The sequence below is a fragment of the Biomphalaria glabrata genome, chromosome 12, assembly GCF_947242115.1.
Source record: "Biomphalaria glabrata chromosome 12, xgBioGlab47.1, whole genome shotgun sequence".
Classification (NCBI taxonomy): Eukaryota; Metazoa; Mollusca; class Gastropoda; family Planorbidae; genus Biomphalaria; species Biomphalaria glabrata.
Window position 1 is genome coordinate 16,168,609 of NC_074722.1, and position 24,921 is coordinate 16,193,529.

Consider the following 24,921-nt stretch of genomic DNA (forward strand, 5'->3'; position numbering starts at 1 on the left):
TATACACACATACAGTGATATAGATCTAGATCTAAATATAGAGATCTAATATATTTTCAATTTTTGTTTTTATTTTCCCAATCAAACTATACAAATACGACTAAATAGTTATAACATATTCAAATTGTACAAGATCAGGTTCCCGTGTGATTAAACTATTGGTGGAAAATCAGAACGAATATACCCTTATACTACACTAAATATGGCGGCGCCCAATGGAAAATAGAAAAACAATAAGCTTTACTTCAATAATTACATTATTATATAGAATATCCAGGATCTAGATGAAGATAAAATCTTATCTAGATCTTTTAGAATGTATGAAAATTCATTAATATATTAAGATGTAACAATGACTACTAAATCTAGATCTATGAACTGCACAATACCAGGGATCAGTCTTAAAGGTACTAGATCTAGATCTAGAATCTAGATCTAACTAATAATAATAATAATCTTTATTATCCGTAAGGAAATTTGTCTTACAATTTGTGCATTACACCAAACAAAAAACATTATAACTATAAGAAACCAAAGTGTACATTCACACCAGACTCACTCATAATTTACATGTGACAAAGTTTATACCAGATTGTTCTTATTTAATGATTTGATTGCCAGGGGAACAAAAGAGTGTTTGTGTTTGTGTCTGTTTGTCTTTGCTATCGGTGTCTTGTATCTCTTTTGTGATGGTAAAATCACAAAATCCTGACACAAAGGGTGATTCTTTATTTCGAGGATCTTGTTAGCTTTTTTATAGATGTTTGTCTCAAACAACTGCCCAAATGGGGTTTGTTTTTTGCCAATGATTTTGCCAGCAGCATTTAGGATTCTATTATTATTAATTTTATTTTTAATGCTCAGATTGCCATACCAGGCAGTGATATTGAAACTTAAAATATTGCAGATGTGAGCGTGATAAAACATAGCCAAGGCCTTTTCGCTAACATTAAACGAGGACAGTTTTCTTAGTAGTCGTAATCTTTGCTGCCCTTTTTTGCTGATATAGTCAGTATTTGCAGTAAAATTTAGTTTATTGTCTAGGATAGTACCAAGGTATTTAAAGGTTTGCACAATTTCAATAGTCTCTCCAGCTACAGAAACAATATCATTTCCCTTCTTGTCCCTACGAAAATCGATTATCATTTCTTTGTTTTTTTTTACATTTAATAATAAAAAATACAGTATTCCTCAATGTGTTCTAGTTCTTTGAAATACTCATTTACGTCTGAGCTCTCTGAGAGCAGGGCAAGAAGAGCCGCATCATCAGCGAATTTTGTGAAGGAGCAACAAGAACTATCGGATTGAAAATCATTGGTGTACAAAATGAACCACAATGGCGATGTTACAGCCCCCTGGGGCGCCCCTGTGTTAACTATGCGTTCATTAGATATAACATTGTTTACCCTAACCCTCTGAGCTCTCTGGGTCAAAAATTCATTAGCCCATAGTATTATGTATGGACTAATCTGCAACGCTTTCATCTTTTCAATGAGTAAATGAAGTTGTATAGTGTTAAAAGCTGATGAGAAATCCATAAAGAGCAATCTTACATAAGTGTTCGGTAAGTCCAGATGTTTGTAGACACAGTTTAAAATATTTAGGATGGCATCGTCTACACCTTTACCCTTTTGGTAAGCAAATTGTAAAGGGTCTAACTTATTACAAAGATCATTCAGAAGAAACATTTTAACCAATTTTTCTAAACATTTAGACACAATGGAAGTAAGTGAAACAGGTCTATAGTCATTCATTTCCTTCGGTTTGGAAACCTTTGGCACAGGTACAATTATAGATGACTTCCACACAGGTGGTATCTCATGGTTTAGTAATGAAGTAGAAAAAATATCTTGGAAAGGTTCAGCTAGTTGTTCAGCACATTCTTTTAAGATTCGCCCTTTTATTCCATCAGGCCCACCAGCTTTCATTGGGTTGACGTTTTTGAAAATGTTACAAACTTGCTCTTTAGTAATCGCTAATTCTAAGCAGTTGTTAACATTGACATCCTCAAGGGCTTTGAGTCTTAGATAATTAAAATCTTTCGTGTCGAAGCGACAATAGAAATCATTTAACTCGTTGGCCAACATTCTACAGTCTACTTCTACATAACTATGATAACTACTTAAACTTAAAGGATAATAAATGTTAAATGCGTCTTAAACTTAAAACTACTATTATTCTACTATAATATCAGTATATAATTTATTATATATAATAATAATATAATTATAATTTAAAAATCAGTCTCAGTGTATACATTTAATTTATTTATTAATATAAACTAAACTATAAACTATATTTATTATTTAATATTATATTTATAATAATAATTTGAGTCTCTACCGACACCATTGTGACTATCATGATCATGACATGACTAGATCTAGATTCTAGATCTATCATCTATGATTACTAGATTTATGACTATGATAAATACTTTATACTATGACTATGTGAACTATGTCGTCTATGTCAACTATATGTATGATCAATACTATGATCTATTGTGACTTTAGGCTTAGGCCTTAGGCTTAGGTGAACGACTACACACACGCACACACAGAATATTATTTTCTATTTATTTAAGTTCTAACACAAAAGTCAAAGTAGGTTTCAAAAGATTTCTTTGTTTGACATTATCTTATACTATGTACCTATAGATCTAGGACTAGACATTACAATCTAAGTCTAAGAATAGTAAGATTATAATTTAAAGATAGGAGTAGGAAATGCGGTATACCGGAAATGCTGTGGCTGAACATTAAAATAAAGCCTAAAGTTAAAGTTTAAAGCACTTGGCTAGTGAACCGGGGGTCCTGTGTTCAAATCCTGGTGAAGACTGGAATAATATATATTTTGTTAATTTTGGGATCTTTGGGCACCTCTGAGTCTGTCCACTGAATCATGAATGGGTACCTGATATTAATTGGGGAAAAGTAAAGTCAGTTGGTCATTGTGCTGGCCACATGACACCCTCATTGACTTTGGGCCACAGAAACAGATGACCTTTACATCATCTGCCCTATAGATCACAAGGTCTGAAAGGGAAATTAGTAAGATAATTTAATCTAGATTCTAACCTTAACCCTAACCCCAAACCTAGGGCTAGATCTCTAGCAATAAGCATAATATGGTAGTAAGAAAGGCTCTAAAAGACTTACTCTAGAATAAGAACCTAGATTTAGACTAGATTTATAAATCATAAAATGTAAGATACAAAATGATAATGATCACAGGGTAGGCAAGATAATCTAGAATTATATTGTGGTATTTGAAAAGTCATCACTGAACAGAAGGAGACAGTAAGTGAGAATGACTCTAGAGATATTGAACTGAAAAAGGAAATACTAAATAAGAAGACATAAATAAGAAGACACAAATAAGAAGACAGTTTGCTTTTTTTTTTGTTCCTTGCTTCCCAGCATGTGTTGAGTTTTAGAATAGAATTATATTTTTTTACAAAGCTTATATCAACTCCTTCTGTCTGTCTGCCTGTAACATAACGTCTGTATTAATATATAAAATTTAAGAAGTCTGTCTGCCTGCCTGCCTATCTCTCTGTCTGTCTGCCTATCTGTCTGTCTGTCTGAATTAAAGTTTATTAAGTAGCACCATACAGTATTACTTAATAAAAAAAATATTTTATTATCTTTATAGTCTCTAACACATTTAGTCTGATGGTTGAGATGTAATACAGCTATTTTTTAAAAGAGCAATATAATTTTCCCTTAAGAGTTTACATAAGTTCTGGGAGATTTTTTATGGAAAAGATCACAATGGTGGGCATGCAGAAAAAAATACAAGTGTTTATTCAGGAAACGTAAGATTTTTCTAGATTTAAATTATTCGTTTAGCACTTCTTGTTATCTATTCTCATCATCAGTATTAGAGCGTTTAGATAAAAAATAATATAACTGAGAGGAATTGCAGTTGTTTCCATATCAGGCAGCTCTCCTCACAGTTTTTCCTTTAAAAGTCTTTTTTATATAATGTATATCAAATCCACTGGAGCTCAAAGTAGGCATGCTTGAAACAATCGAAAGCTATCAAAAAACAGCTATCCATATTTATACAGACGGATCGGCTTTCAAAGCTACCATCAATGCTGGTCTTGGTGCCTTCCTGGTCTTCCCTAAAAATAAACACTTTGAGATAACGCACCCTGTGGTGATTACTGCTCAAACTTCCAAGCCGAAATTGAGGCAATTACCATAGCACTCCAGACAGTGGAAAACAAATTATATGAAGGAGTGCAACCACCATCAGATATTGTTGCCTTTACAGACTCCCAATCTACTCTGCAAGCACTTAACAGCAGCACCTTAAACAGCCCAAGAGAGTTGACAACACTCATTGTGATAATCCACCAGATGATATCAAAATTAAATATCAATATTACACTACAGTGGATCCCTGGACACATTGGCATCATGGGAAATGAAAAGGCAGATAAGCTATCAAAGGCAGGTTCATCTATGGAACAACCAGATAGACCTGTTAACTACCTCACCCTAAGGTCAATGTTAGTCAACAATCACAAAGAGGAGTGGCTCAACCAATGGGCATCAGGAAACACAGGCAGAGCCATGTACAGAGAAATGACTACGCCTAACAAACTGGACAGTATTAACTTCCTCCCCCGCAAAGAACAATCTACAATCTTCCAACTAAGAACAGGACACACACCACTATTAAATTACCACCTGAACAAAATAAACTCCACACAACTACCCCTTTGCAGACATTGCGCCCACCCCTTTGAAACCGTAAACCATATCCTCTTTGAATGCCCCTCCCTAATCCACCTTAGGCAGACCCTACTTCCACTACAGCCCAACATAACCAACACCCTGTACGGCAGTGCTGAACAACTGAAGAAAACAGCACACTTTTTTTCCTTGGCACAGTCTGCAAAAGAGCTCACAGCTCACGCCTCATCTAAACTGTTGCAACGTCTAGAAAACATCATTAAAAAAGCATCAAAAATTACACTCACAACATTACCACATTTAAAGGAACTTTTTGAACAAACGTGCCTAAGAAAAATCGAAAAAATCTTGGAAGACAACGGCCACCCGCTCCATCAGAACTACGCCAGGTCGTCGCGAAGTGGGCGACTGCTGTCAATCAAAAGCAAGAACGGAGCGGTACAAAAACTCGTTCGTACCTCACTCGGTCAGACTCTATCACCGCCACTCATTGATCAGGGAACATGAAATGCACCAAGATACCTGTGTGTAGTCGCTGAATGAACTCTTCATGTTGTCTGTTGTATTTATGTGTATGTGTCTGTTGTGTTGTCTTTATATGAGAAACGAGTCCTTGTAATCACAACAAATTTCCGTAAGGATCAATAAAGCAGTCTTAGTCTTAGTCTTAGTCTTAGCTCAGCAGCAATAAAGCTGGCTAGAAGAAGAAGAAGATAATGTATCTTTAAAGATTACGCTCACATCAGTACAGAAAATTAGATATAGATCTATATAGTCTAGACTCCACATGTAGAAACAAAATCTACTAAGACAAGACAACACACATCAAATATTATTATGATGCAATATAATTACTTTCTAAAATGCAACAAATTCTTAGATCTCTAGAGATATAATTACAGACTTTAAAAGTCATAGTTATAATATGTATATTAAAAAGATAATCAACATTGTCCATTAAATTTAATGAAAGGAATATTAACACTACAGTATATGCATAAATTAAATCATTTTTTTTTATTTGAACAGTCTTTGGCAGAGCCATACAGTCTCTTTCTAAAATTGGTGATGAACTTTACTTTGAACCTTCAGAAGATGGTGTAAGTAGAACATGTAAAGAAGTGTTATACATGAAGTTGAAAACTAAAACAATTTAAAATCATATGGTTAGCATAGTTATGATATTCTTATAAACTTGGTGGTGGCACAGATGGGGGTAGTGGTGTGAGTGTAGTCAGCCGACGCAATTCGCCCCAGGCCAGCGCTAGACGAGCGGTCAACCGTGACGAGCTACGACGGTCAACCGAGTCGAGTATCAACAGGACGGTACGGGAAGGATCGCCGTCGTGAACAGAGCTCATGAGCGTCACGAGAGTTGTAGTCATCTGACAACCTAGAAACGTCGAGTGGCGTTCTGTCCGGTTCGAGAAGGCCAGTAGGGACCCTATATAAAGAGCGGAGGTGTCGCAGTCAAGACGGTCGAGAAAAGGGGCTCAATACAGCAAGGTTCAGAAAGGAGGTTCACGACAAGAGTTCAGAACACGGTCGACTACAGCACAGTTCAGCGGTGTGGTTCTGTACAGAGCATTACGACGGTTCAGTGCGGAGTACTATCAAGTACAGTTGAGACGAACGGCGTCTTGATCTTGGTCTGCGATCGAGTCCGACACAACGAGCCTAGTGTGTGAAGTCAGTCCTGAACTGTTGAACCCAGTGCAAGCCCGGAACGAGACGGAGAGGCCAGTGCAAGAGTTGATACGGCGGAACGGTGCTATCGGAGAGATATTTGTACAGTGTACGTGTTGCCAATTGTACAGTATTGGCTGTTATTTATTCAACTATTAAAGTGTTACGTTACTTTGGAGCCCTGAGTTGTCAAGTTCTTTAAGTTGGTGGTGTAAGGTGCAGTTTGCAGAGAGCCTGGATAGTGAGATTCGTAACAATATATATGTATTTGTTTCTGTCTGATCTTTCTCGACAGTTACAGAAAATAATTATGGTTTAGTAGTAAGACTGATGAAGTTCAGAAAATTTTAAAAAGTTAGAGCGATTAGTCTACTATTATAACTAAAATTGATAAATTTCAAATCTGGAATATCCCTCCCCCATTCCCCCACCACCACCACTGAAAAAAATCCTCTTCAAGCACACATCTATATCTACTAAGAGAATATACATTTTTAGTTTGAGGATCCAGCCATGGGAACATTTAAAGACAGTCCTGGTAGTCCACACTAAAATTCTAGATTGAGATATATGGTATAAAAGATTCTTGTTTGGTGAAAGGCCTTTAGATCTAGACTTAGATGACAGATAAGAAGATAATATTTTGAAAATTATAAAACTATAGTTTTATATAGTGTGGCCAAAATAGTATTTTTTTCCCAAAGATTACCATCAACTGTCAGATTTCTAGAAAATCCTTTAGAGCAGTTTTCAAGAAATGTGTCCACCCGGGTTTTTGTTTTCGACTTTTTTATTTTCCTATGAAGAATTTGCAAACTGATAAGAGGAATTGTAAAAACAAAATATTATAGATTTGGTTTACGAACCAATTTTTCTGATATGGAATTTATTTATTTTTAAAATTTAGATTGACATAATTTACTATGTTTTCACAGTTATATTTAAGAGCAGTGAATTCCTGTCGATCAGCTTATGGATGTTTCCAGTTTTCTTCTAAGTTTTTTGTCCATTATGTCAGTGGATCAGCTGCAAGAGGAACTGTCAATGATGAAGATGCTCTGCGATGTAAGATTGGTATGAAGGTAAACACTTTATTAGACTTTTTGTTGCTAAAAATATTTCTTGTTATCCTTAGTGTTTGAAATAGATAATCTTGTACACAAACTCTAGAGAAAAGAAATTCGAAATTCTTTTTTTTATTTTTTTCTTTCTTTTTTTTTTTTTTTTTTTTTTTGTGAACCAGTTTATCTGTCAACTTTGATCAAAAGCTATATTAGCTCATATGTGTGTACGTCTATATATATATTATATATTATATTTTACATTAATGTATTTATGAACACTTTAAATTAAAATTTCATTTAGAGTTGGAATACAATCTTGAATGTGAATCCTAACTTATTTTTTTAAAGGATTGAACAAAGTGCTGTTATTTTGAATGCCAGAAACCTTTTGTAAAGTGTACATTTATTGTTTAGCATGTTTCAGATGTTCCTCTGATGGGCATGGTTAAAACCATGGACCAGAGTGCATTTTATATATATTTGAACAAGTATTTTATTTTAATTCCTGCTTTTTTTTTTTTTTTATTTTGTTTTTGCAGTCTATCATGACTGTATTTAGATCACTAGGAACAATAGACAAGACAGTTGAAAAATGTCAGATCTCTCTCAATATGATTGATGCAAGGCTGGTTTTCCAAATGTATTGTAGACATGGTAATGTCTATATTATTTTATGTCTAAAATAGATAGAAATGTTGGTTAGAAATAAAAAGTTGTTACCCTTTTGTTTGACTTATTTTAAGTTTGAGTGCAATAACTTCTGAATTTAATTGTAACTTAATTAGATCCTTTTCATTTGAATTTAGTGATTTATGAAACATTCTTAGATAAAATACTTATTAAACAGTTGATACTTAAAGAGGTGTTCATTGTTCCAGGTATTATCAAGACTCATAACCTTGCCTTTATAGAGTGTGAAACTCTCCAGGCTGTTCACTCCAAGGACTTGTGCCCCAACAAATTTACAGCCCCTCCCAAGTAAGTGATGTTTTGTATTATTATAACATTATTTCTGTTTGTCTGATATAGTAGTTTTTATCTTTTTATTTTATTTTATTGTATTTTATTTTGCTGTTTAAAAAAAAGGCAAGGCATTTTAAAAGAAAACAGCATTATTTTAAAATAATTTTAACTCCTCACTTTGTCTGTTTTCCTGTTCTGTCGTTAGACATTAAGCCACATCTACTCTTGTCTTGTCTATCCTTCTATAAGTCCCTGGAAACAATTATATTAACTTTTATACCTACACTAGATTCTTTTCATATTCCCTTAGCTTTAGTTTCCTTTCAGTATTAATTATTAGTGTCATAAACTTCCAAATATGGCTACAGAAAATTTAACAGCATTATTATTTAGCTTCTAGTATCACTGTGGTACAATGAACTTAAAAAAACAACAACATATAGTCAATGTCAGTAATGGCTATACTTACCACACCATTTTTTTTTTGGTGAAAATATTGTTCTATTCATTCTATATTCACTGAAACTATGTAATTTGTTGGTCCCTAGACTACTCTGTGAAGCTGTGGTCAACTTTCAAAACAACCAAGAAGAGATTACATTAATTATCAGGCCAGACTATCTGGCACTAAAGAATTATGTTGATGATGAACCAGGTAAAAGATTTCAATTCCTATTTAATTAAATTGTATTGTGTATTTAATTAAATTGTAAAAAAAAATAATAATAATAAAAGATCACATTGAGTTCCGAATGTATGTATTAAATCATACAATTTTATATAAAAGTAACAATGTAATTAAAATTTATATCATTATATCATTGGTTTTTTTTTGTCACTTTTTTCATAGAAAGAAATTGAAATGTGATAAGTAGCTTACATCAAGATTTCAGAATTTTTAAAAACAAATTTGTCATGAACTAATCAACAGATACCAGTAAAGTGATGTACACTGAGCTTACACTATCCCCGAATGAGTTTGAGAATTATCAAGTTGGTGTTGATTCTGACGTCACATTTTGTCTCAGGGAAATGAGAGTAAGAAGAATGTGTGTTTAGTATTTACAAAATATGGGGGTGCTGTGACTTGGCTTCTGAACCTGGGTTCCTGGGTTCGAATCTCAGTGAAGACTGGGATTTTGAAATTCAAGATTTTTAGGATGCCTCTGAGTCCACCCAGCTCTAATGAGAACCTGACTTTTATTGGGGAAAGTAAAGGTTATTGTTCTGGACACCCTGCTTGTTAATCATAGCCCAAAGAAACATGACTTTAAACATCATCTGCCCCATTGATCGCAAGTGTAAAAGTTTACAACATTATAAGTCTCTACTATCACCTGCCCCGTATACATTAATACCTTAAAGTCTGAAATGGAACTTTATTTTTTATGATTTATTTGTAATGTTTAACAAGTCTTGGTTGGGCTATTATTAACAACTTATGTGAGCAAAAGTTAGCTAAATATTTGTTTATGGTTACCTTTGTATTGTAAACATTCTATACCTTGAATTTTAGGGAAGTTAGTTTAAAGACATTTAGCCATTGATGTACCATATTATAGTGTAGCCAGCAGAATTATCATTACTCTCACTCACTGTTGGGTGCCTAGCAGGTTTTTTTTTTTGGTTTGTTTTTAGAACCAACAGAATAGAGCACCAAATAATTTTCAAATAGGTATTGCACTGACTCAGAAAATAGTCAAATATTCATTCATTGTCATAAAAAAAACTAAATATTGTTATAAACCTGGTGGTGGCACAGATGGGGGTAGTGGTGTGTGTGTAGTCAGCAGACGCAAAGCGCCCCAGGCCAGCACTAGACAAGCGGTCAACCGTGACGAGTTATGACAATCAGCCGAGACGAGTGTCAACACGGTTCAGGAAGGAGCGACGGCAGTTCAGGAAGGATCGCCGACGTGAACAGAGCTCAGGAGCGTCACGAGAGTTGTAGTCATCTGACCACCTAGAAACGTCGAGCGGCGTTCTGTCCGGTTCGAGAAGGCCAGTAGGGACCCTATATAAGAGCGGAGGTGACGCAGTCAAGACGGTTCAGAAAGGAGGTTCACGGCAAGGGTTCAGAGCTCGGTTCACTACAGTCCGGTTGACTACAGCACAGTTCAGCGGTGTGGTTCTGTACGGAGCATTACGACGGTTCAGTGCGGAGTACTATCAAGTACAGTTGAGGTGAACGGCGTCTTGATCTTGGTCTGTGATCGAGTCCGACACAACGAGCCTAGTGTGTGAAGTCAGTCCTGAACTGTTGAACCCAGTGCAAGCCCGGAACGAGACGGAGAGGCCAGTGCAAGAGTTGATACGGCGGAATGGTGTTATCGGAGAGATATTTGTACAGTGTAAGAGTTGCCAATTGTACAGTATTGGCTGTTATTTATTCAACCATTAAAGCGTTACGTTACTTTGGAGCACTGAGTTGTCAAGTTCTTTAAGTTGGTGGTGTATGGTGCAGTTTATCTTTTCTTTTTTGTGTAATTGAATAACATTTGTTTACCTGTATCAAACAGCCAATATATAATCATTTATTTTACTCTCTCTCTCCCCCCCTCACCCCCCCTTAAAATCAGATTGCAATTTGATAATGAAAATTATTTTTTTCATTTCATTGGTACAAAAAAAAAGATGTTGTTATTAGTGTTGAGGTTAAGTAAATGTATAGGTCTAAATTGGAGTTTGTGTAAGGTTTTAAAAGAGAATGTAAAGAAATAATGTAAGGGGAAACAAAGATGATTTTCATCTAATGTTTTCTTCCAAAAATCTACCATCAAAATATTGATGTGGTGGTGGGTATATATATATATTGCTAACAAGTATTTGATAAAAATAGTTGTTCTTGAACCAGGTAATTAATTTGCTAAAATAACTTCATTGCCACAGGCAGTATTGGGATTTTGTGACTTGACAGGGCTACCACTTACAGTTCAATTTGATACTCCTGGAAGGTAATTAATTTGATCTATGTATATATATATATATAGTTCGTCCATCGTGGTTTGATGATGACCACTTTGTCATCCAGGGGGCTGAGGGCTTTGCATTGGGGTTTTATGCCTCCTCATGTGGCTGGTGAGACCTATGTGAGCCTGGAATGTTCGGCTGCACACTGGCCAGGTTATTCCAGCTGGGGCTAGTGTCGTGGGCTTTGCTTTTCTTCTCTGGCGTTTTACTTCTGCCAGTGTGGTTCTATTTTCCTCAAACTGAGCGCCAGTTTTCACAGCGCGACGCCATGATGCTCTGTCATGTGCCTCTGTCTCCCAGGTGGCTGAGTCTATGCTGAATGCCTTCAGAGAAGCTTTGAGGGTGTCCCATTTGATCTATGACTAGCAATGTATATGATTGTATTGATTTTTTGGGGAGCTAGAAATAGATTGTTATTGGGATTGTTTTTGTCCATCCATCCCAGTAGCTTTACAGCTCATGGAGGGCTTCAACACATCCTTCCATTCAGATCTCTCTTGAGCTTTTCATCTCCATGCCTGAGATTTGCCTTTACATCATCAATCCATCATATTTGTGGTCTACCTTTGGGTGGCCTGCCTTTTGGTTTTTTGCTAGGAAACTAATTTTGCACCTCTGTTCTTTGACATTCTTTCCAAGTGACCTGTTTAGCGAAGTCTGTTCTTTTTTATTTCTGTCAATATAGGTAGGTCTTCATACAATTGCTATAACTCCTGGTTAGTATGTATCTTCACCATAGATTTTTCTATGTATTGTCCTGTCCCAAGTATTGATTTTTTTAGTATTCTGAGATTTTCTTGTAAATTTTATTGCCATTTTTCAATTCTTAGTATCAACTTTCATCATAGTCAAAACCACAAGTGAAAAATTGAAAAGTACAAGAAAAAAAAAAATTGCATCATTTCAATCTGAAATTTTGCACATAGTAGTATGGCTAGTTAGCTAAGTTGTTGCACATTGTGCTAATAAATCAAATGTTGTATCCCCGTACTAGCCAATCAATCTTGTGAAGTGAAGATACTTAAATCAATCTAGTTGTTTTTACCTCAAGCTCAATTAACCTTTTATTTACATAGTTAAAATTTACAAGTTCTCAGAATTTGTTGGTTTTGATTGTTTCTTTTCTTCAGATTTTAATTTTTTTTCTATTCAGGCCAATCACATTCTCTGTCACCAGTGATCCTTCATTTGAGGCCAACTTTCTTCTGGCCACTTTGGCTGAAACAGAATCTTCCCAGCAATCTCAATACCAGCATGCAACACAGAAATCTCAAACAAATATAAACAATGGGTAGGTTATTTTTCTTTGATACTTCCAGAGTAGAAACACTTTTATAAAACTAAGAACCAGTGAATCTGATAGTAGGTATGTCAATTAATATATATATATATATACTAGACATATATTGCCTGCGGGTCTTAATTTGCGTATCACTGTCGATATAGTCACTGAGAGTGTTTTGGAAACAATTAAACGAAATAATAATGCTATAAGAATGCATGACTTTAAAAAAATAGTATGAATGGAGCTATCAAAATATTTAATCGACATTAATCCATTTTTTTTATAAAAACATTTGCTTGTAGGTCAACATATATATATATATCTAGAGTCTAGATACTATTATAATAGGTGTAGACATACTATTATAAGAGTGAATTCAATGGCTCAAGAAGCTTATTAATTATTGTATGTTAGTATATTTAATATCCCCCATATAGTAGCCTGTCCAATCATAGTGTGTTTACATAGCGGTGTGCACGACATATGAATGGAACTATTAAAAGCTATAGGGAACGAATGTATGAAAAATGCTTAAGATACACAAAATTTGAGGGTTAATTTGATTAAAATATTAAATGAATGGACTTTATTTTCGATGTTAATGTTTTAAAGTATAAAGTACATCTTTCCTCTTTGAATTAGATCTATAATTTGAGTTAGATCTAGACTGTCTAGACTTAGACGTCGGCTTCGATAGATGAATGGGATTATAAAGTACGTCAGTACTTCCAAATTAGCAGAGAAAAGGAACGAATTTATGTAAATATGCTTTTGAAAGACAAATTTGAAGCTTAATTTTATTAAATAATGAAATCAATAGACTATATTTTGTAATTTTCATGTGTCAAAGTAAAAAACTATCTGTGCAAAGTGTAATTTTTAAAATTAGATCTAGATCCTTTCGATCTTCTCTTATGTAAACATGATAAACATGGCCTAGATCGATAACATAGGAATACTTTCATAGAGCTGGGCAACTTTTTTTTTTTGAGGGTTTTAAGTTTGTTTTAGGGCAACTATACATATGTCACGGTTCCAGTTAGTACCCAAGGAACATTTATGCCAAGTTTTATCAAGATTGGTCAAACTGTTTTGATTTGATTTCTATTCGTAATATACATACATGCGCCTTACTTTCTACTTTACAGTATATATATATAAATCAAATAGCTTACAAATGTTATATAGGATAAAAACAACAAGAATGGAGTTACATATAAATTTGTAGTTGACATGCCTTATTGGTGACAAACATTTGTTGAGAGACTTAGGTTCATCTCTTTGTGAACTGAGTTTTGAGAGCCTGGCTAGAATCTAAGGCTCATCTGTTTCCCTCTCCATGCAGCTGAAAGATCCAAAAGAAAACAAACTGATAAAGTGTACTAAAGAAAAACAGAAACTAATAAAGTTTGCTAAAGAAAAACATAAACTGGTAAAGTTTGCTAAAGAAAAACAGAAACTAATAAAGTTTGCTAAAGAAAAACAGAAACTAATAAAGTTTGCTAAAGAAAAACAGAAACTAATAAAGTTTGCTAAAGAAAAACATAAACCAATAAAGTTTGCTAAAGAAAAACAGAAACTAATAAAGTTTGCTAAAGAAAAACATAAACTGGTAAAGTTTGCTAAAGAAAAACAGAAACTAATAAAGTTTGCTAAAGAAAAACAGAAACTAATAAAGTTTGCTAAAGAAAAACAGAAACTAATAAAGTTTGCTAAAGAAAAACAGAAACTAATAAAGTTTGCTAAAGAAAAACATAAACTGGTAAAGTTTGCTAAAGAAAAACAGAAACTAATAAAGTTTGCTAAAGAAAAACATAAACCAATAAAGTTTGCTAAAGAAAAACATAAACTGGTAAAGTTTGCTAAAGAAAAACATAAACTAATAAAGTTTGCTAAAGAAAAACAGAAACCAATAAAGTTTGCTAAAGAAAAACAGAAACTAATAAAGTTTGCTAAAGAAAAACAGAAACTAATAAAGTTTGCTAAAGAAAAACAGAAACTAATAAAGTTTGCTAAAGAAAAACAGAAACTAATAAAGTTTGCTAAAGAAAAACAGAAACTAATAAAGTGTGCTAAAGAAAAACATAAACTGGTAAAGTGTACTAATCCATCCATCCCAGTGGCGCTACAGCCCATGGAGGGCTCTGGCCTGCTTTAACACATCCTTCCATTCAGATCTCTCCTGGGCCTTTCGTCTCCACGCCCTAACCCCAAGCTGCTTCAGATCTGCTTCCACATCATCTATCCATCGCATTCGGGGTCTGCCTTTGGGTCGCCTGCCTTTTGGTTTTTGCCTGTATAAGATTTTCGCCCCTCTGTTGTCTGACATTCTTTCAAGGTGACCTGCCCAACGTAGTCTGTTCTTTTTTATTTCGTTCACTATTGGTGGGTCTTCATACAATTGATATATCTCATGGTTAGTGCGTGTCCTCCACCCTGTTTCATCCTGTATGGCACCATAGATTTTCCTAAGAATTTTTCTTTCCCAAGTGTTAAGTAAATTTTCAGATGTCTTTGTCAGTGTCGAGGTCTCACTTCCATACATTGCTGCTGGTCTTATTATAGTTTTGTATATTATTTTCTTGGTTTTCCTTGAAATCGTTTTGCTCTTAAGTAAATGGTGGGTGCTATAAAATGCCCTGTTGCCTCCTGCTATTCTTTCCTTTATTTCTGTTAGTAGGTCATTTTTGAAATTAATAGTACTTCCTAGATATTTGAAAGTTTGGACGTTTTCAAATTCGTGGTCTTTGATTTTGATATTTTGTCCCTCTGTTTGATTGTCTCTTGTCATTGTGATGTACTTGGTTTTACTGTCATTGACCTCAAGTCCTGCTGGTTGAGATGCTTCTTCTAGTTGTATGAAGGCTCTAGCAATGTCAGAGGTTTCTTTACCCAATAAGGCAATGTCATCGGCATAAGCAAGGTATTGTAGAGGTTGGCTGTTGTTAGACACCTTATTTATAGTTTAGTTATTTAGCGACGCACCATAGAAGACGCATATTGAACGGGACTAGTGACGTTTGGGATATGTTTTGTTAGAGACCGGAAAATCAGTTAGCGATAGAATACTCCAGGGTAACGACGTGTTTAGTGACAGAGACTTCTACTGTGGCCTTTTATTAGAATAAATATATGTGAAGTTGTTCATCAGCGTTGACTACATCTCTTCACTAGTTAAAACCGATGTGTCCGTTATAAAAGTGGCAAGCAACCGGTTCAATGAGCAAACTGCTCCACAAGAATCTCTCAAAGGGTAAGACGACAGAGCGATTTAGTTAGCTACCAAACTTGTAGTACTCACAATACTTCTGACAGCGGGCAAACTGTCCTTCTCCAAACTGACGAGGTAAAACTTGATACTCGATGTGGCTCCTACGACTGTTTTCTCAAGCGAAGAAAAAAATATGTCCAACAGGTTCACTAACAATCTCTCACCCGTTATGAATGAACGGTTTCTCTGGTTGTAGGTCGATTCAGCATATGAAGATCAGGCTTTGCTAATATACTCGTTGAGTAGACCAGACGTTGTAATGATCATTGTCCTGACGAAGGTCAACCTGAGTTAACGGCTCGTTGAACGTACGATCAAACAGGCGACGACTGCATATAGATCTAGAACAAAGTCACTCTGCGATGATGCTGTGTTCTGCTGTACTCCGATGAAACTTTATATCTTCGAGTGCACGACCCTCACCTGAGTAAACGTTCAGCTTCGAGGTCCGGTTCGAGGTTCGGCTTCGAGGTTCGGCTTCGAGGTCGGGGTCGCCACTGTGATGTTGCTTGTTCAGGCTGTCTTGAGGTCAACTATGGATGACTGTTGGATTTCAACCAATTACTCTGCAAGCGTTTGGGTGTAATTGTTCGGGTGTATTCCGTGTAGTTGATCAACAATCCAGACAAAACAAACACATCGGTTTTAACTAGTGAAGAGATGTAGTCAACGCTGATGAACAACTTCACATATATTTATGCTAATAAAAGGCCACAGTAAAAGTCTCTGTCACTAAACACGTCGTTACCCTGGAATATTCTATCGCTAACTGATTTTCCGGTCTCTAACCCAACATATCCCAAACGTCACTAGTCCCGTTCAATATGCGTCTTCTATGGTGCGTCGCTAAATAACTAAACTATAAATAAGGTGTCTAACACTGTATATCGTCCCTGTTGGTTGTGGACCCGTGTTTTCTCACCTGAAGTAGTTAGTAATAGTTCCCCTTGTGTTAATGTGTATATTTCTTATAACTCTCTCCAGTGTTAAATTGAAAAGCATGCAGGAAAGTGCGTCTCCTTGTCTTAATCCTCGTTTAATCCTCAATTCCCATGAGTGTTTTCTTCTTGTATTATGACTTTGCTTTTTGAGTTGTTTAATGTCATATGTATAAGTCTTGTCAACTTGTTGGGTATTCCAAAATCCTGTAGAGTGTCATATAGGTATTTCCTTCTGATACTGTCATAAGCTATTTTATAGTCTATAAAGAGTTGGTGGATTGGTATGTTGTATTCATGGCATTTTTCTAGTATACATCTTAGTGTGAAGATGTGGTCGGTTGTGGATTTGTTGGGTCTGAAACCACATTGGTAGTCACCTAAGATTTCTTCTGAATATTTTCCAAGTCTCTTAGTTATAAGCCTAGACAGTATCTTATAAGTCACATTTAGTAGAGAGATTCCTCTGTAATTACAGCACTTTAACTTGGATCCTTTTTTGTGTATTGGGGTTATAAGAGCCATTTCCCATTCTGTTGGTATTACTTCTTCTTCCCAAATTCTTGATATTAGTCGGTGTATTTGGGAATGTAAGTCTTTCCCTCCATATTTAATTAGTTCTGCTGTGATTTAGTCCTCTACTGGTGCTTTGTGATTCTTCATGGTCCTAATTATTTCTGATGTTTCAATGAGTGTTGGAGGGTTCACTAAGGGATCTGGTCCCCCATGCGGCAGTTCATATTCTCCATTGTCTCCATCTTCAGTGGTATTTAGGATCTCCTCAAAGTATTCAGCCCATCTCTCAATGACCCTGCTGTTTTCTGTAATAAGGTGACAATCTTTGTTCTCACACATGTGTGATCTAGCTTGAAATCCGTTCTTTTCATATTTAATTTTCATATACATTCCTCTCATGTCTTCCTCCTTTGCTAGTTCCTCAATTTGAGTAATCTTGGACTTTTCCCATTCCCATTTTTTCTTTCTTACAACTTTTGTGGCCCTTCTTCTTGCTTCATTGTATTGCTGTCTAGTGTTCCTGGTTTCTCTCTGTAGCATTATCATTCGGGCATTGTTCTTCTCTTCTATAGTTTGTCTGCATTCATCATCATACCACCCTATTTTCTCGTTCTTTTGTTTAAATCCAACTACCTCTTCTGCTGTTCTTTTGATAGCATGCTTTATTATTTCCCAATGCTCATTTATGTTATTTTCTCTGTCCTTTTCTAATGTTGTCAGTTGCGTTTGGAGTGCCATTCTATAAGTTTCTGCAACAAGTGGATCCTTTGTGAGTTTTTGACTATCATATTGCTGTGCTCTCTTTCTTTGGTAATTGTGTATGGTACTTATTCTTTGTCTAAGTTTAGCTTTTACTAGTAGGTGGTCTGAGTCAGCATTAGCTCCTCTGAAACTTCTTACATCTAGTATGTCTGATCCATGTCTCTTATCTATGAGTATATGATCTATTTGATTCTGGGTGTTGCCATCAGGTGAGATCCAGGTAGCCTTGTGAATATTCTTATGTTGGAATTTTGTGCTGCTGATAGACATTCCTTTTCCTGATGCAAAATCCACTAATCTTATACCATTATTGTTGGTCTCTTCATGTAAGCTTTCTTTGCCAATTGTTGGTCTGAATGCTGGTTCCTTTCCAATTTTTGCATTGAAATCTCCTGGGACTATTTTGATGTCATGCTTTGGTGCTTCATCATAAATTCTTTCCAGTCCATCATAGAAGGCTTCTTTTGTGTTATCATCTGCATCTTCAGTAGGGGCATGAACATTGATAAATGTTATGTTGAAGAATTTTCCTTTCAAACGTAGTGAGCAGAGTCTATCACTTACAGGTTTAAATCCAATGACATTACCTACCATTTCCTTTTTAACAGCAAAACCTGTACCTAAGTTGTTAGTGCTTCCACCACTATAAAATATAGTATACTCCTTGGTTCTGAGAATGTCCGAGTCTTTCCACCTGATTTCCTGTAGGGCTACAAGGGGTATCCTATATTTCTTTAACACTTCAGTAAGTTGGGCTAGCGCACCTGCTCTATAAAGCCTTAGCACGTTACATGTCGCAAAACAAAAATCATGTCCTTTTCCAGGCCTAGGTCATTTTCCGTTGAGATCTGTCCGGGTTTTCTTGTGTGTATTAGCTTTCGTAACAGTATTTTTTATATGACAGAGTTGTTAGCCCTGTGCATAATCATCTGGGGGGCTGCCTCTCTCTGGATAGCTGCCTTTATTTTCGGGTAAGGTGCCCTAGCCTTTGTGGATCCCTCCACTTCCTGCAAGGCAGCAGGTTTGATTTTGGTCCACCCCGGGTATTTTATTTCCCCGGTACCCACCATATCTGGAGGGCATTCCCCTATCCGCCACCTGGGGAGGCGCTCAATGGGAGATCAAAAACTCCACACGAGAAAGTGTACTAAAGAAAAACATAAACTAATAAAGTTTGCTAAAGAAAAACAGAAGCTAATAAAGTTTGCTAAAGAAAAACAGAAGCTAATAAAGTGTGCTAAAGAAAAACAGAAACTAATAAAGTTTGCTAAAGAAAAACATAAACTAATAAAGTTTGCTAAAGAAAAACAGAAGCTAATAAAGTGTGCTAAAGAAAAACATAAACTAATAAAGTTTGCTAAAGAAAAACAGAAGCTAATAAAGTGTGCTAAAGAAAAACAGAAACTAATAAAGTTTGCTAAAGAAAAACAGAAACTAATAAAGTTTGCTAAAGAAAAACAGAAACTAATAAAGTTTGCTAAAGAAAAACAGAAACTAATAAAGTTTGCTAAAGAAAAACATAAACTAATAAAGTTTGCTAAAGAAAAACAGAAACTAATAAAGTTTGCTAAAGAAAAACAGAAACTAATAAAGTTTGCTAAAGAAAAACATAAACTGGTAAAGTTTGCTAAAGAAAAACAGAAACTAATAAAGTTTGCTAAAGAAAAACAGAAGCTAATAAAGTTTGCTAAAGAAAAACAGAAGCTAATAAAGTTTGCTAAAGAAAAACAGAAACTAATAAAGTGTGCTAAAGAAAAACAGAAACTGGTAAAGTGTGCTAAAGAAAAACATAAACTAATAAAGTGTGCTAAAGAAAAACAGAAGCTAATAAAGTTTGCTAAAGAAAAACAGAAACTAATAAAGTTTCCTAAAGAAAAACATAAACTAATAAAGTTTGCTAAAGAAAAACAGAAGCTAATAAAGTGTGCTAAAGAAAAACATAAACTAATAAAGTTTGCTAAAGAAAAACAGAAGCTAATAAAGTGTGCTAAAGAAAAACAGAAACTAATAAAGTTTGCTAAAGAAAAACAGAAACTAATAAAGTTTGCTAAAGAAAAACAGAAACTAATAAAGTTTGCTAAAGAAAAACATAAACTAATAAAGTTTGCTAAAGAAAAACAGAAACTAATAAAGTTTGCTAAAGAAAAACAGAAACTAATAAAGTTTGCTAAAGAAAAACATAAACTGGTAAAGTTTGCTAAAGAAAAACATAAACTAATAAAGTTTGCTAAAGAAAAACAGAAACTAATAAAGTTTGCTAAAGAAAAACAGAAGCTAATAAAGTTTGCTAAAGAAAAACAGAAACTAATAAAGTGTGCTAAAGAAAAACAGAAACTGGTAAAGTGTGCTAAAGAAAAACATAAACTAATAAAGTGTGCTAAAGAAAAACAGAAACTGGTAAAGTGTGCTAAAGAAAAACATAAACTAATAAAGTGTGCTAAAGAAAAACAGAAGCTAATAAAGTTTGCTAAAGAAAAACAGAAGCTAATAAAGTTTGCTAAAGAAAAACAGAAACTAATAAAGTGTGCTAAAGAAAAACAGAAACTGGTAAAGTGTGCTAAAGAAAAACATAAACTAATAAAGTGTGCTAAAGAAAAACAGAAGCTAATAAAGTTTGCTAAAGAAAAACAGAAACTAATAAAGTTTGCTAAAGAAAAACATAAACTGGTAAAGTTTGCTAAAGAAAAACATAAACTAATAAAGTTTGCTAAAGAAAAACATAAACTAATAAAGTTTGCTAAAGAAAAACAGAAGCTAATAAAGTTTGCTAAAGAAAAACAGAAGCTAATAAAGTGTGCTAAAGAAAAACAGAAACTGGTAAAGTGTGCTAAAGAAAAACATAAACTGATAAAGTTTGCTAAAGAAAAACAGAAGCTAATAAAGTTTGCTAAAGAAAAACAGAAACTAATAAAGTGTGCTAAAGAAAAACAGAAACTAATAAAGTGTGCTAAAGAAAAACAGAAACTAATAAAGTGTACTAAAGAAAAACAGAAGCTAATAAAGTGTGCTAAAGAAAAACAGAAACTAATAAAGTGTGCTAAAGAAAAACAGAAGCTAATAAAGTGTACTAAAGAAAAACATAAACTAATAAAGTTTGCTAAAGAAAAACAGAAGCTAATAGTGTGCTAAAGAAAAACAGAAACTAATAAAGTGTGCTAAAGAAAAAACTGAAACTGATAAAGTGTGCTAAAGAAAAAACTGAAACTGATAAAGTGTGCTAAAGAAAAACAGAAGCTAATAAAGTGTGCTAAAGAAAAAACTGAAACCGATAAAGTATGCTAAAGAAAAACCGAAGCTAGTAAAGTGTGCTAAAGAAAAACAGAAACTGATAAAGTTTGCTAAAGAAAAACCAAAGCTAGTAAAGTGTGCTAAAGAAAAACATAAACTAATAAAGTTTGCTAAAAAAGACGTGTTAGTCATATTTACACACATCACTTACAAACTACCATTAATTGACTAATAAGAGTCTTTGTTGTAAAAAAAAATATTTTTTTTTGTGGGACTTACATTATTTCCCCTGTTATCTATAGGATAGTACAATGTGTTTATTAGGTATTCAAACCTATAATATGATGCACAGAAATAAAAACAGATGAAATGAAATAAAAGACCACACGGTTTTAGTTTGGCTATAGACATTATACAAACCTTTGTTAATCCTGTTTATAGGAATTTAAGAATTGTAACTATGAACCTATATAATTTAGATCCTGTAAAGCTTTTATGTATATGCTTGATTTATTTTTCAAAACAAAAGGGCATTCTTTCAGGAGATGTAATCCACTGTTGCATCTTTTTTGAGCAGGATATATTTGTTAATAAATCAGATATTCAATATCATGTTTGTATTCAAAATAAGGCAGATGTATTTCTGTTTTTACCTGGTTTTGAAAATGTGTATGTACTTATAACACAAATTTAGTTTTAAAATTTCAATCATGAGGAAAGCTTGTCATTGATGTATTTTGTGATGGATATCTAATTGTGACAGACAGCTGTGGCTTTTCTTTGCAGAGCCACCAAATAATGTTTGTTTCATGAAGTTTGTATTTATACAAGTCTAATATTATTGTTCATGTTTTCTTTTTGCTCTAGAAAAAGTGTCACTCCTAAGAATACAAAAGTTCAAAATGGAACTGGCCCTTCTAAAAGGTGAATAGTTGTTGTTTTTTCCTTTTTTTTTTTTTTTAAATATTTATAACCCTAAAAAATTATAGTATGCATTTTTATAGATAAAAGTAAAAGTAAGGTTCCCCTTTCAGACTATGTGGTCTATAGGGCAGATGATGTTAAAGTCATCTGTTTCTTTGGCCAATGGTTAACGAGCAGGGTGTCATGTGGCCAGCACAATGACCAACCACCTTTACTTTTCCCCAACTAAAGTCAGGTACCCATTAGAATTGTGTGACTCAGGGGTGCCCTAAAAATCCTTAAGTTCAAAATCCCAGTCTTTACCAAGATTCGAATGCAGGACGCCAGGTTAAAAATGTATATATTTTATTAAATCTATTACTATTTACCATGTTAATTTTTTTTGGAAGACCAGTACCACATCAATTGAACTAGTAAGTTTTCCAATTACTACTTAATGCTTTATAAGATAAATTGCTTTGCTTATTAATGTAATTTGTTTCAGCACTTTGTCAACAAATCCAAGAGTTAGTCTCCACCAGCATCAGCCTTCATCCTATTGCCTGCCAGGATCATCGCGGGCCATGCTTGATGATGGAGATGATAATGAACTTAGCAGTGTCATGATGGACATTTCTATTCCAGAAGATACACTGCCTCTTTCTCATGACCCACCACAGTCAGCTTCTCATGCAGGAAGAAATCTGGCTAGTGGCAAATCTCTAAGCAGAAGACATTCTCTACAAAAAGAAGATGCAGATGAGAAAGTAAGCAAGGGGGACTTTTCCAGAAGTAACCATCACAAATTCAGGTCCCTTACTTCTCAATCTTTAGAAGACTGTGGAGGAACAAGTCATAGACTTCCTAATGCTTTTAAAGAAAAGGAAATTGACCATACACAAAGTTTGAACAATCAGCTTTACAAATTAGGCGAATCCAACATACAAATTCCAAATCTGAACAGAAAACAGTTGTCTCTCAAATCTCGTTGCCTGTCAGATGAGGATGTCAGTCCAGTGATACCTCTTCAAGATACTCATACAGTAAGATGTTCTCTTTTGCTATTAAGTTTAAACTTTTAATTTCTCTCTGCTAATAATGACATTGTTGTTTTTGAAGATATTACTTATATTATACCAAATTACTTTTTGCAGTTATTATTCTTATTTTCTGATTTGGTCTTTTTTTTTGGGCTCAAGAAAATTCAATTAACAGCACTTTTTTTTTGTCAGTGTATTTGGATACCATCATTATAGTTAAATAATATTAAATAGAACATCAATTAGCTGTTACTATTAAAGAATTTTGGCACAAATTGATCAGTATTGTTTCTTCTATCAAATCAATGCTGCAGCTGGTTATAGTAGAGAGGGTGAGAGTTTGTATGTGTCTCTGCTATTCCTACTCTAACCCTGCAGGATGAAGTACTGCCTAGAAGTAAAGATAAGAAAACAAGACCATCGTAAATTGCATTGAAAATGTTTGTATCACCTCTATTGAGTTTATTTCTATATAAATTATTTTATAAAGCTTATATCAACTCTGTCTGTCGGTCTGAATGATGAAAAGGTTGTACACGTTATTTCTCCCACACCACATCTCAAATTAAGCTGAAATTTATAAGTTGTGTTGAGCCCTGAGTGAACATTTTTTTATGCATTTAAAAATTATCATGTAAACATTCACATTATTCAAGTAATAATGCAAAAAAATATAAAATATCAAGCAGTTTAAACAATGATTCAAAGAAATATTGGAAATGCCAATTGAATTGGGCAGATTTGTGTTTTCTAAATTATAAAGGGGAGTAAACTTTGTTCAGTAAACCCATGTTATCCCTGTTAACATTTATTGCTCTTTCATTGTCCACAGTTAAATCCTGAGAGTGAGGATGAGAATGAAGATGAGGTACCAGGTACTCCTCCAAGTAAAAAGGTATTTTTCTGTTGTTTTTTTTCTAACGATAAATAATTGTTGCTGAGAGTTTTTTTTTTTTAATTTGTTTTGCACATTATTTATTTCTAACTTGATCACATTTTTCTTGAAGTTTCGAGCAGTATTTTTTGGAACACAGTCAAGTACCCAACCTACACAATCACAGAGAAGAGTAGAAATCTTAGCCCCTGATTCTGACCCAGAATGAGACAACAATTGTGAACTTGAATGATTTATAAGATGCTCAACATTTTAGGATGTAACATCCGAAAAGAAAACAACTTTCGAAATAAGTCTCCTTAGTACAATTGTTTCCTTCTCTGAGACTTAGATCATCCTGTAATGTCAATATTTTTGTCTTGAACAACTTTGAATTTTGTATTAAGTCTAGGCATGTAATGATTAACTCTTTATTGTTCCAATAGTTTTTTGTTTTTTTTGTAATCCACTTTTGTCAGATACAAATATTAAGCTGAGCTAGTGAACAAAAAAAAAATCTGAAATGAAACAATGTCACCAAGACAATACCAAGCCCTTCTATTGTAATCATGTGTCTTTGTTGGACTTGTAAATTGTATCATAATTGTAATTATTGAATTTGTTTTACTTGGAATGTTGGACATATTTCATGCAAAATAAATTTATTTGTTATTGTTTGAATGGTTGGTCAAGTTTTTTTTTTAAGACTTCT

The 24,921-nt window shown here is 34.2% G+C and overlaps 1 protein-coding gene across 1 annotated transcript; it reads left to right on the forward strand.

Moving 5' to 3' along the window:
* The first annotated feature begins 178 nt into the window (after positions 1–178).
* Positions 179–24,890, forward strand: LOC106064164 (cell cycle checkpoint control protein RAD9B-like). Its single transcript, XM_056005696.1, has 13 exons — positions 179–407; positions 5,739–5,809; positions 7,331–7,477; positions 7,999–8,113; positions 8,338–8,437; positions 8,971–9,077; positions 9,354–9,460; positions 11,312–11,376; positions 12,546–12,683; positions 22,260–22,316; positions 22,801–23,338; positions 24,168–24,230; positions 24,343–24,890. The coding sequence occupies exons 1-13, from the start codon at positions 353–355 to the stop codon at positions 24,436–24,438; spliced, it is 1,659 nt and encodes a 552-aa protein (XP_055861671.1). The 5' UTR covers positions 179–352; the 3' UTR covers positions 24,439–24,890.
* The last annotated feature ends 31 nt before the right edge of the window (positions 24,891–24,921 follow it).

Excerpts from the sequence above, each read along its gene's own strand:
- LOC106064164 (XM_056005696.1), top strand. The coding sequence starts at position 353 with ATGACTACTAAATCTAGATCTATGAACTGCACAATACCAGGGATCAGT. Across the intron at positions 408-5,738 it reads ACCAGGGATCAGTCTTAAAG|TCTTTGGCAGAGCCATACAG; the intron begins GTACTAGATCTA and ends TTATTTGAACAG. Across the intron at positions 7,478-7,998 it reads GATGTAAGATTGGTATGAAG|TCTATCATGACTGTATTTAG; the intron begins GTAAACACTTTA and ends TTGTTTTTGCAG.